Below are 13,477 nucleotides of genomic sequence, written 5' to 3' on the forward strand. Positions count from 1 at the left end.
CCCGCCTCGCCTTCCCCCGTCCCCGCCTCGCCCCCTCTTCGCCTTCCCCCGGCCCCGCCTCGCCTTCCCCGGCCCCGCCTCGCCTTCCCCCGTCCCCGCCTCGCCTTCCCCCGTCCCCGCCTCGCCTTCCCCCGTCCCCGCCTCGCCTTCCCCCGTCCCCGCCTCGCCTTCCCCCGGCCCCTCCTCGCCCGGCCTGCCCCGCCCTAGCCCGGCAGCCTTCTGTGGGCCGGGGAGCCTCCGAATCGGGGCCGCCCACCGGTACCGGAGCTCCCTGCACTCCCTCGCCCCTTCTCCCTCCCGCCCGCCTTTCCAGAGGCTCCTGTGCTCGCTCTCTGCCTCCTCCTCCGCCCCCCGCCGCCGCCTCAGCTCCCTCCCGGCGCCGCTCTCGCCCGACATGGCGAGCAGGGAGGTAGGAGCGCCCTGTCCCCGTGTCCCGGCCGGGCGCTGGGCTGTGAGGGTGCGTGTGCCCGGGGATGGCGGAGCGGCGCTGGGGCGCCCCGGGATTCCGCCCCGAGGAGCTTCCGCGGGAGGTGGGATCAGGAATGGGCGGCTGCAGTTTTCGTCCCGCCTGCCGTCCCCGAGGGCCCTGCGGGACCCCCGCTCCTGCCCGGTCCCCGCCCCGGTAGACCCCCGGCCGGGGCTTTGTCCCCCTTCACCCCTTCCACTCTTGGTTCATCCTTTCCCGTCCTGCAGTGCTGGAGGACGCGGTGGAGGAGTGTGTCATCAGCGAGGAGTGCAAGATCTGGAGGAAAAACACCCCCTTCTTGTAGGACCTGGTGATGGCACACGCCCTGGAGTGGCCCAGCCTCACGGTGCGGTGGCTGCCTGATGTGACCAGGTGAGGGACGGGGAGGCTCACGGCTCCTTTTCTGTTAACTGTGCGCTGAGTAACTTGAGGATAAAAACCATGCAAGACGAGAACACCTTGGGTTAGACTTCTCTTTGGTAGCTTGTAGCTTTTTATTTTGCTTACAGCTTTAGAAACCCTTCGGGTGTGCAGAAGCATCGAGGAAAAAGGTCACAAATTGATAGTTCACTGAAGTCTAGTTTAGCCTAGCAGAAGGTGGTGTGAGGTGTGAACACAGAAATCTTTCTCAGTTTATTTCTAAGTAAGAGATCTAGTGCTCATGTATAGTTAATTCTGATCAAGAAATCTCCCTACTAAATTAGCTCCTTCTTAGAGACTGTTTTTCCTCATGTGCACTATATATACTCGTCCATCCAAGCTATAGTATTTATGTTATAGTATAACCTTGATATCTTCTAAGTCTGGGCTTATTTAAAAGAATATTTTAAAACTGGTTCTTTGCATCCTGGTTTTGTCTCTGGTTCATTGTTGAATTCACATGTTTAAACTTCACATTCTTCCACATCCCCCTGAAAAAAAATTGTGGGCTCAGTTTAATTTCTTAAAGAATCATGAAGATGGGGATACAATCTGTTCATATGCCAACTACTACAGAACTTAAATTGTTACTACAGAACTCAGGGCTCCACTGAGGTAGTGGACAGGGACTATGTAATGTGGATTTAGGTAGATTTTAAAATACCATATGTGTAAGCTTCATGCAGTTATCAGAGGATGGTCTCATTCTTCTGTTAAGTTCTGCTTTATATACAGGATGTTTTACAGGTGAGTTAGGTGATCACTTCATTTAGTGTACCAGAATATTTGGGGATTATGTTGAGAGATGTGAGCTAACTAGCCATGGCATGGAGAAAATGCAGTGGGGATTTGAGGGTGTGGAGCCTTTATGAAGAACACTTCTGCTTGCCTCATATTTTGCAGATTGATTTAATATTCAGTTTAAAACCTGGTGTTTTTAATTATCCAGTGTCAAAATATGTAAGCCATTTAAGGCAAGGACTGCCTCTTTGTATGGCATCTGACATGATGGGACACCTGTTCCTGACGCAAGTAAGTGCACGTGCATTTTGTTTCTTGTTCAGTTTTGCATTTTTTCCCCCTCTACATTTGGAAGTGGTGTAGTAATACCTGTGGTACTTTATGATTACCCAAATGGTTCTGGATTGCTTGGATTCAGGCAACATAATTTGTTGCATTCAAGAATGCAGAGGTTGCTTGGTTTTTACTGTTCAAATTTGTCCTTTCAGAGATAAATGGCACCATCCATCCAGCTGTTCATTTTTAGCTAAATGTTGCATTCAACCACCAGAAGAGAAATTTGATTCTAGTTAAGATAACTGGTAAAAGCCCCTAAGAGAAGTAACTAAAATAGGTTGCCACTTGTCCCTTCAGGATTTATGTTTTATAGAAAGGAGTATTGATTTTTTCCTAAATCAATTGTGTGAGACTCTAGGGAGATTAGACCAGAGTAGGCACTGGTGTCACCTTTAACTGCTGTGCAAACTGTAACTGTCCCTTTCAAGCCACAGTGGCAATGTTTACTGCCTTGTATTGTCAGTTGAGCCTTGCTGGTTGTGTCTTTGGTTTGCTCATGGAAGAGTCCAGTTTGCTTTATTGCACAAGTCTTTGCAACAAAGGGGAGGATCTCTTTGGGAGCATCTCTTTGGTTTGGATCTTCAGGGTTATTGATGCAAGCTATGGAACTTCTGGAACTGAGCAGATAATTTTATTCCAACATTTATTGTTCTAAACAGGCCAGAAGGAAAGGATTATGCTCTGCACTGGCTGATTTTGGGAACACACACGTCTGATGAGCAGAACCACCTGGTTGTTGCCAGAGTCCAGATTCCCAACAATGAAAGTTTGATGCTTTGCAGTCTGACAGTGAGAAAGGAGGTGAGAATGCAGAATTCTTAGGTTCTGTTTGAGCAGTAGCATTACTGCTTTCAGTTGTTCTGATAATAATATTCTAACTTTCTGTTAAATACAAAAGTGGACATATATTTACCAGTCCACACTAATTCTAGACACCTTAAAAGAGGAAACTTTTTGTTTCAGAAGAGCGTAGGTAACATTGATATGCAGTCCCTACTAGAATTTCTACCAAGTCTCAGTGTTGGTGAAGACTGGTAAACATCTACCTCAAATAAAGACTAAAGTTCTGGAAGAGGATTCCAAATATCAAAAGTTTTAATGCTACTGTGTTACATGGTGTGAGTCTTTGCTAGTCTTTGCTTGTGTTTAATAAGGTGCTACCACTGTTCCTTGGGGTAGGGAAGATGCTGTGAAATGCTGTTTCAGTAGTCTAAAATAATGGATGGGATAAACTGACATTTTTCTGACAATTGTAGGATTTGGGGGCTTTGGATCTGTGACTGGCAAAATTGAGATGGAGATTAAAATTAACCATGAGGGTGAAGTGAACCATGCCTGTTACATGCTGCAGAATCCCTGCATCATTGTGACAAAAACACCATCTGCTGATGTGCTGATGTTTGTCTACTCTGAACATCCTTCAAAGCCAGGTGAGTCTGACTCCTTGGAGCTAAGCAAAATGCCTCTTGTTAAAGAGGGGTAAACTTGTGTTTAACTGTGACTGGGAAAGGTTTGCTGGGCTCTGGCACGCAAAGGAGAAGGCCCGTATCATCAATGACTTTAACTGCCTGGTTAGGTTCACTTTTGTGAAAGAATCTTGGTAGAAGCAGCACTCTCTGAAGAGGTTCATGTATAAAATACAATTATTGCAACAGGAACGAAGTTCTTGGGTGATAGTGATGCTCCTATGGATTGATGTGCAAGGAGATGCTAAATGAAAGGCATTTCCTGTCTTTCAGACCCAAGTGGAGAATGTAATCCTGACCTTAAATTAAAAGGATACCAGAAGGAAGGCTATGGCTTATCATGGAACTCAAATTTGAGTGGACATCTTCTCAGTGCATCAAATGATCATGTAAAAACCACATCTTTTCCCCTGTTTAAAAAAGCCTAATTTATGCTGTAGTAGAAAATTGGAGAAAATCTGTCCTAGTGCAGCTGTGTATTGTTATGTGGGGAAGCTCTCACATATTGTAATTACATTTCTAAAGGCTGTCAGTTTTCAGCTTTAGGCTGTAATCAACCATGAGTCCTTTTTAAGGTTCTTGATGTAAAAACAGAATGTTTTTATAGTTGTCTGCTGGAGGAAACCCTTTCAACTGGATTGGGTCAAGACCATAAATCAGTAAGACTCTCAAAGATCAATAACTAATAGCTTATAAATTTCTTTGTGGACTTTAAAAGTGTAAATTGCTTTTGTGACCTTCTAAACAATCCTTGGGCCTTGAAGGAGAAAACTGACAACTTAGCTCTCATTTATGGCATAATAAGTGTTCTTTTTCAAAAGCAAAGAACTGCTTCAGGAGTGTCATGTCTTTATATGTGGAGTGTGATTGATTATTTATTTGAAAGATGATACAATCAGAGTCTGCATTTCAATAGAATGTGGCTTATTTACAGACAGTGTGTTTATGGGATGTAAGTGCTGGACCCAAAGAGGGCAAGATTGTTGATGCAAAACCTGTTTTTACTGGGCACTCTGCAGTAGTGGAAGATGTGGCATGGCACCTGCACCATGAGTCTCTATTTGGATCTGTGGCAGATGATCAGAAGCTTATGATGTAAGTTAGGAGATTTTTGGGTAGGGCCTGCTGTGTCCTGCTGATGCCTTTTTTCAACCTAGGAATGAAACAACACACACTTTCGAGATAATATTATAATGAGATGAAATATAAAAGTGGATCTTTATTAGAGGCCTCCAGTGCTGTTCCATAAGAAGAATGCCCACAAAAGCCCATACCCTACAAGGGTGCATACAGTTTTTATAAGTTTAGTAAATTAGCATAATTGACAAAAAAGCACCAATTAGGATGACAAGTGCTGATGCAATTACCCCCGAGGTCAAGCCCCTTCTCTGCAGCACCCACCCACCCCTTGGTACTGGCTGTACTTTGTTTATGAAAATGTGTCTCGATGAGCTGTTTTCAACCTTGGTAGCCAGGGAGAACCAAGATAGGATAGGGGCCCTTGGAATATGTTTTGTCTTTCTGTCTAGGGAAAGGGCATGGAAAACTACTAGGAAAACTAGCCACAAATAGATTATGCTACAAATTTAGGTGTAAAGAATACAGAGAATATATAAAAGAAAAAAAGGTAAAAACCAAAATATCATTGCTGCCAGTGGATCTAGTTCACAGCACTTGAATAAAAAAAGGTCTGAAATTTGGAGTGATTTTATGTAGCTCTTTATGTCAATCAGCTACAGTGATGGTGCAGATTCACTGAAATCTACATGTCATTTAATGTGCACAGCACTTGAAAAGAAGATGTAACTAATATTTGTGTCAGCTTCCTGGTGCAATCTGTTCATGTACAACAAACACGAGTAACTGATGGTTTTGGAATGAAAGCTGTGGCTTCAGAGTTGAGTTCAGTAGTAAAAGCTGTAGTGAAAAAGAACTTCCTATAAAATCTTAAGTTTGTTTGCTTTCCCTCTTTCCTCCCTTGCCCATACCCTTCGCTGCCACAGCTGGGACACAAGATCTAATACCACGTCCAAGCTGAGTCACTCAGTAGATGCTCACAGAACCGAGGTCAACTGTCTGTCCTTCAATCCTTACAGCAAGTTCATTATGGCAACTGGCTCTGCTGACAAGGTTTTCACTTGAGTATACTTTACATTCCTAAGTGGTGTGGATGAAAGCTGTTACAGTAAAACCAAATTCTTGTTGCTTGTGTCTCCCAGATGGTGGCTCTGTGGGATCTTTGGAACTTAAAGCTGAAACTCCATTCTTTTGAGTCTCATAAGGATGAGATTTTTCAGGTGGGTAAACTAGCAGCCTGTAGAAAAGAGTACTGACTTGGACAAGAACATGTAAATTTGTGTTCTTGCAACACAAATAACTCTGTTGAACCAAATTTCACTATGTTGATTTTGACAATTACAGACAGTACCATGTAGTTTATTTCTGCCTTTCCCCACTTGACTTTGAAGCAAGTAGTCAACAACTTAGTGCTAAAAAGATACTGTGTGTTCACAAATACCTTAAGTACAAGTAGAAGGTTTCTCTAAAATAACATGCTGTAGGGAGGATTTGGATTCAAACCTAATTTTGTGAACTCTGCCTATTTAATTAGGTGCAAGTAACAGTGATTTTTAGACAAATTCCACAGTAGTGAAATAATGTTGTCTGTTCAGTATGAGAAATCTTAAGAGTAAAGCAGGTTTTTTTTGAGCTACTGGATATCTTCTGTGCTGGAAGAAACGGATTTACATAGTATAGTTAAAAATTTGGGTCCAGGGTGCTGGTAATTCAGGATATGCTTTAGAAATCGGTAACTGCTCCACTGAAATTGTTTTCTTTCAATAGGTTCACTGGTCTCCTCATAATGAAACCATTCTTGCTTCAAGTGGTACCAATCGTCACCTTAATGTATGAGATCTAAGGTGAGGAGCAATTCCTTTTGCTAGTATATATGAGCAGATGGTTAAAAAAAGGGCTGCAGGCCTGCATTATTTGGCAGGTTTAATTTGTGCTGTTCTCTAGCTTTCCTTGCTTACCTCAGGCCTGGTCTGTTGGGTATAAATAGAAACAGCACAGTATATGTAAAGTTACTTCTCCATCAGGATTTCTTGCTAATAGCATTGTTTTCTGTTGTCCACTTGTTGCATAGATTCAAAAGACAAAACTTGCAACAGTGTTAAAGTGATTGGATAAAAAGTAGTTCTTTAGTGAAAGCTTTTGGGCTATATGTGTGACAAAGAATTTCTGCAATTTTTAAAAGGTTAATTAATTAGTTTGTCTAGCAGGGACATCCAATAGGAGATCAACTGGCCCAGTAAAACACCCTTGGGTCTCCTCCTTTGGAGTTAGTCCAGGGGTTTCTTTGCCCTATTTCTTGTTATGTCTCTCAACTTCTGTTGGAAAACAAGATGTCCTTGTCAGAAATTCTGTTGTTAAGACTAAACAGAATTTCAGGAATGTGTTAGGTTATTCTAATTATTCTAAAATGTGAGGGCAGAAAAAGTACTAGAAATCCTACAACTATATATTAAAAATCTACAAAGCTACAAATGTGAAAAAGGCTAAAAATCTTTAGGCATCACATCAGTAAGTGATTTTTTGCCTCCATGTGCTTCATAATTTAAGATTCCATTTCAGTAATGACAGTGCCAGACAGCTGATGTTTTACACCTGGTACTTAGATATTTCACAGTGAGAAACACCAATTGCAAATATGGGAAACAAAGGCCAGGAACTGTTCAGTTAAGCTGACAGAGTCATTTTAATAAAAAGTGTAAACTACTTTCTTACAGTAAAATTGGAGAAGAGCAGTCTGCAGAGGATGCAGAAGATGGGCCTCCTGAGCTGCTGGTACCCTTTTGTTCAGGTTTCAGTGTGCTGACATGCTGTGTGGCAGTGAGATGTCACTGTGCTGCTAAAACCAAAGCTATTCATAAATTTTTTCACCTCCCTGGTTTCCAGTCCATTGCTTTAATTTTCTGTAGGCTTCCTCTCTTCAGTTCTGAAGGTTTCCCCATTTCTTGTGTGACTGCAAGTGCTCTTAGAGATAATCAGAATGAAATATGGTTGGATTTCATAGCCCAGCCCTGTGTGGAGACCATTTTGAGGATGTCAGTTGTTGCTGTAATAATAGGAACTGTTACCTCAAATGCTGTCTCAGGAACTGCATCTGTGTCCATAAGCAGCGAATGGGAAGCAGCTGAACACACACCTTCCTTATGTCTCTTGTGAATCTCTAGCAGCAAGTTTTGCTTTTGGGTGGTTGTTAGCATGATGAATTTAACTTAAGAATCCTGGGTTTTAACAGATTTCTCTAGAGTTGAAATGGCTTACTGAATCTTGTGGGTTTTTTTTTAACAGTTTATTCATGGAGGACACACTGCCAAAACTTCAGACTTCAGTTGGAATCCTAATGAGCCTTGGGTAATCTGTTCTGTATCAGAGGACAACATAATGCAGATATGGCAGATGGTGAGTGTCACAACAGCTCTAGAGTTACTCTGAAGCTTGTTGTATAAATGAAACTGAAAAGGCTTGTTCTTCTTAGGGGAGCTTGTGCCTTCAAGGACTGAAAGTTGTCTGTGCTGTACATTTCTTGATCTAATCAAAAAGTGTAAGACTTTAAAAAGAAAGACTAAAACAACTTGAATAAAAGTAACTGTTAGTTAATTATTGATTCCAAGTCCTAGGTACTAACTTATACTAAGATTTATTCTTAATAAAGCAGTTGCAAAATTATATCCAATATTAGCCAAGACTTACTCTTGCCCCACACTCTCCCCTATATGTTGGCTGTAAAGCAGGATGCCTTTTAAATCCCTAGTTAGCTCCTATTACTTTACATTACAGGAAATGCATCAGCTATCTTAGAAATGTGGAATAAAGTAAAATGGGGATAAGCTAAGTTTAAAAACTCTAACGGACTTAAATATATGTTACAGGTCAGGCTTCTTTTTTTATTACCTGTTCTTGGTTTGTGTATTTAGACTGGGGTTGAAATAATTGCAAATAAAATACTCATAATAGGTTAAATGGCTGCTGCTTTTGCTGTTGAAATGGAGCAATGCAAGAAGGCAACTGCCAAAATGTAGCCACTCTGTATACATTCCTAAATTTGGCAGCTCTTTAAGAAAGGGCAGGGAGATCATCCCTTTACGGAGGGGATGATGGCTGTGCCACCTTGGTGACCTTGGTGTTATCAAGGTGTTTTTCTATATGAAGTGTAGAAGATTGTTTAAAAACAATTGTGTGTATCACTTGTAATGTAATGTTTTCTGTCTTTAGGCAGAAAACATTTACAACGATGAAGAACCAGATACAACAGCAGCTGAACTGGAAGCTCAAGGAATGTAACTTTTCTTAAAGGAACCACTGGGAATGACATAGTAATATAATTTGACTACTGTATACATAAAATAAAGCCCTGAAAGAAACCCCTCCAACACCAGAAGCATTACATCAAAACAAGAATATTCCTAATTGGATTATGCAAAAAAGCTTGTATAATCAAGTTGTCATGGGATACCCCTGGTTCTTTGGGCACTTTGAGCTGTTGTATACTGTACAGCAATTAGCTTCAGAGAAAATGAGAATGACTTAATACCTGTCTATATTTTTAAATAAACTCAGTGCGTTCCTGTAAATAAAATGGTCAAATCCTCACTCTTCACACATAGAAACTGTATATTTAAAAAAAAAAAACCCTTTTTATTAATATGTAAAAAGAGCTTTTCACTTTTGCATACCATTTCTGGATTGGTTTTGCATAAATAAAATACATTAAGAAAAAAGTTTGTTGTGTCTAATATCCACTGGCATAAGTTGACTGCCTTCTTGCATTCAATAATAGAATAGAATTGAATTGCTGCCTGGTGCTAAAGTTATGTATTTTTTAAGTTATACTTAGCCCACAGTTAAAGGTCTGGGAAGATTAGAGTTGTCTTCATGCAAAAAAAACCCCTGACTTCTTCACAAAGGGAATGGGTATAGGAGGTTTAGGGAATCCATGGGGAGACCCAGCAGATCTTTAAAGTTCAAGTATAAATTTTGAGCTGGCTCAAGTAACTTCTTTGTGTTTGGGTGATTAGTGGTTGGATTTTATTTGTTTTGGTGGATTTTGTTAGGGTGGTGTGAGGGGTTTTTTTGTGTTGTGGTAAAAGCACTGTCCTTTATCATTTTCTTAAATGCCAAGGAGCCAGTGCCCTCTCAGTGAATTGTGTTTGGTTAGTCCTATTGCATTTTTCACTTGAGTAAGGCAATTGGGAAGTTGCCTGAAATACATTAGTGTCTGAACAAATAAAAGACAAACACACATTTTGCTTCTAAACCTCAGACTGACTGAAAAGCTCAAGAACTTTCCCTGTATAGAAGCAAAATTCTTTCATATTTATCATGGATCTACCGACAGGTGATGGATTCTGTTGGGAGCTGTCAGACAAATCTAAGTGTCTAAGTGGAGTTTATAGCTCTTAGCTACTTAAGACCTTAATTAAATTAATTGCTGGCTCTCCTAATCTTTCTGCTCAAGCTGTAAAAAAAAGAGATGACAGTGGTGATTGATACTGAAAATGTGATACCTTGCTCTCCTCTCCACTGGAACTGTAACAAGCTAGTAGATTACTGGGCTCAAGCTGTATCTGAAGGTGCCTGTGCTGGCTCTGGCTGGGATGGAGTGCATGTCCATCCGAGCAGCAATGTGGTGCTGGGGGCTGTGGTTTGGATTTATGGCTGGAATGGTGCTGATAAAGCTGGTAAGTGCTTTGGCTCTTGCAGGGCAGTGTTTGCACTCTGTGTAGACTGGGGGGAAGGGGCATGAGCTGGGGAGGAAACACAGCTGGGACAGCTGATGCAAACTGGTCAAAGAGATATTCCTTAGTTTAGGCCATGCTCAGCAATAAAATGGGTGGAGGAAGGCAAAGAGGGCCCTTCGTGGTGGCATTGCTTGGATGGTGGCAGGGCACTGACTTGTGTCAGGGAGAGGGCAAATGGTTTCATTCCCCCCTCATCAACTTCTGAAACTCCTCCAGCTGTACCCAGGAGATTTTCTTCCTGTTCCCTTCCCCGCCCTGCTGGGGAAGTGCAAGTGACAGCACATGATAAGCATTGAACACTGAATGCAGAGGTGGTTTCTGGTCAGGCCCTGCATTCTTTTGACAATCATTCTGGCACACACACCTCTTGAAAAGCAGGAAACAAAGATGTCAATGGCCCAGTTTTCTGGAAAAACAGAAATACGTCCCCGAGCCCAAGGTGGTGGCTCCTCCTGGTGCCGATAGAGCAGTGCTCTGGGCTCTCCCTGCTGCTGGGCCTCTTCAGTGCTCACTTCAAGGAGACCTCCTGGCTGCTTGGCACCAACATGTGGAGCACAGCTCATCCCTAGAATTGGTGATTCCAGCTTTGTGTGTGAAATGTGGTTGAGGTTGTTCACTGCCTAACTGAATAGGAAAGTGGAATGTAGTAACTGCATTGCTCTTCTTGCTTTTCTTATGCTACTTGTTCTTAATTTCCTATCTGCTGTTGCCAGGGCACCCCTTCTGCTTTGTAGTCACTGGGTCACCATGCATGGACTTGTCTCTCCACACCTTGTTCAATAATGGTTCCTATTAAAGTGATGCAGGTAGGTGCACAAGAGCTTGAATATTCCTCTGGAAGGCTGAGATGCTGTTGGTGTTCAGAAGCGAGATGACAAGTGGACAGGATGTGCTAAACTTCATGAAAGGTCAAACCTGCCAAAGGACACCTTGGCCACTTGCTTGATTGACTGTGGTTTGGTCCTGCTGCTGTTTTGGGTGTACAAACACTAAAATACCATGCACAGGAAATGGAAATTAATGCATTCTCTAAATACGGGTTTGGCTTACCAAGCCCCCTACCATGGGCAGGGACACCTTCCACTAGATCGGGTTGCTCCAAGCTGCATCCAACCTGTCCTTGAACACTTACACAGATGGAGCTTCAAGATAAAGTATCCACAGCTTCTCTGGGCAACCTGTTCCAGTACCTCACCACCCTCACTGTAAAGAATTTCTTCCTAATATCTAATCTAAATCTACCTTTTGGGGTTTAAAAGTCATTATCCATTATTACTCTCTGGGCTTGTGAAAAGTCCCTCTATTTGCCACTGTTCTTGATGTTCTTTACTGAAGTGCTAAGAGCTCAGATCTGGATCTGTAGGGATCACTCACTGGTAGAACCTTGAATGTCCCAGAAAGCCCTACTTCCCTCTAGAGCACAGAGGAGAAGCCAACTGGAGCCTAGAGCTGCAGTCAGTGCAGTCATCCTTTCTTACGGCTGAAAGGATGTGATAATTAATAAGGGAACAAAATGAGAGCCATAATTTCATTAACTATACCTGCATTTCAAAGTGCAGCAGTAAATCCAACCTCTGTACTGCTCTTTTCCCCAAGTGTGGATTGTCTTTCTCCAAACCCGTGTTCACACAGCTTCCTTTGGTAGCAGCAATCTCTTATCAGTTTTTTAGGCAGCTCTAAGACGGCTCAGTCCTGCAGGCAGTATTTAATTATGAGAGTCTACGTCTGATTGGCTAAAAGTGTTTTGTTACAGAGAATGCAGTGCCAGGACCAATATGGTTTTTAATTTGCAGGTAGTTTTTTTTGAAATATTTTTTAATGCCTGAGTAGCATGTTTGTGAAACATTGGAATATCATCATATTGAAGTCTATTTAGCTGAATGCCATAGATTTTGATTTTAAAAGCTGTTGCCTCCCTCAGGAACTAGATAATTGCTTATGCACTGCTGTTTGGTAGTAGTAAAGATAATGGAAGTTGAAATTAAAATAAATAAAAGTAATAGAGCAGTCAGCCTGAACAATGGCTCCAACAAGATATTTATTTATTGCATTAAGCAAGAGTTACTTTAGGTGGACGTATGGAGCATACTTAGTTCAATGTGTTACTCCTGCAGGTTCTTATGTGCTGGGGAAAGGAAGCACCATCAGCCTTTCCATCCATTGGCCTTTCTTTTCAAGGGAACTGTGTACAGGTTTTAGACTTATGTTTTTTTGTATTAGCTGTTACCAGAAGACCAGGCATAACAAAAACTATAGAAGGTAATTTAAAATGAAAAACTGCCACTTCAGAGTGGCTTCCTAATTTTCAACACCAATGTATTTGATGCAATATTCCAGTATTTTTTCTCTCCACTGTTTTCAGCCCACACCAAAGAAATCTAAATTCTTTCCTCTTTGTACTGAAATACAGCATGAATGTCAGTGAAACTATAAAATGTATTTTAAACCAGCTGTTCTATTTCAACAGACATGTTTTCCAGAAATTGAATGATAAAAAGCTTCAGCCAGGCTCTTGTCAGACCACACCAGTGCTTCTGGAGAGCAGCAGCACTGTGGCAGAGTGGTCTTCTATTGCTAATAAAGCCAAGGGCCGCTACTAGTGTGCATCACTGATTTTCGCTCCCACTCTTCCCTGAGAGTGGGATGGTTTGCATCACCAGCTCCTCTGAAGATAAACCTGACAGAAATATTTGTGAGGAGCTGCAAGGTTAAGTGTAACTGATACTGAAATATTTTGGAAGACTGATACCTATACAACAACAAACCTCAGAGTGCATGTAACATTCCTGCATTTTGCTTCACTGTGGCAAAAAGCAAGGTCAAGGTTTTCCTTTACTGTGTTTCAAGAACTGTATTTGCTTTTATTTTGCTAAAATGCTTAATATTTACTAAAATGTAAGACCCTTGAGAACATTAACAGTGCGCTAACAGGTGATTTTTGCTACATAGCCACACAGTTTATGCCATTATCCATTCTATGCTTTACTGTCCTCCATGTGTAGGCGATGCCTCTTCAGCACTGAAACAGCTGAACAAGGCTGTGTAAACTCTCTACAGGGAACAAGCATTTAAGTCAAACACACCCAGTTTGACCTGCTGCTTTATGGCCAACTGAGATGTTTGGTGGGGTAGATTCTTCGTAACTTTTTCAACATCAACTTCTGTCCTATGAATTTGAAATCCAAAGCTTCCCACAGTTCATGCAGAGTCAAACATGGATAACAATATTTTGAGAGTTC

The 13,477-nt window shown here is 41.8% G+C and overlaps 1 protein-coding gene across 1 annotated transcript; it reads left to right on the forward strand.

The window, feature by feature from the left end:
• The first annotated feature begins 202 nt into the window (after positions 1-202).
• RBBP7 (RB binding protein 7, chromatin remodeling factor) lies at positions 203-9,162 on the forward strand. Its single transcript, XM_058829250.1, is given in 13 exon segments — positions 203-409; positions 694-838; positions 2,623-2,726; positions 2,729-2,764; positions 3,220-3,393; positions 3,703-3,818; positions 4,364-4,524; positions 5,433-5,559; positions 5,649-5,726; positions 6,274-6,350; positions 7,221-7,278; positions 7,789-7,899; positions 8,713-9,162. Coding segments are annotated over 12 exon segments (1,170 nt in total). The 5' UTR covers positions 203-409; positions 694-779; the 3' UTR covers positions 8,782-9,162.
• Positions 9,163-13,477: the final 4,315 nt, after the last annotated feature.

Source organism: Poecile atricapillus, chromosome 1, assembly GCF_030490865.1.
Source record: "Poecile atricapillus isolate bPoeAtr1 chromosome 1, bPoeAtr1.hap1, whole genome shotgun sequence".
NCBI lineage: Eukaryota > Metazoa > Chordata > Aves > Passeriformes > Paridae > Poecile > Poecile atricapillus.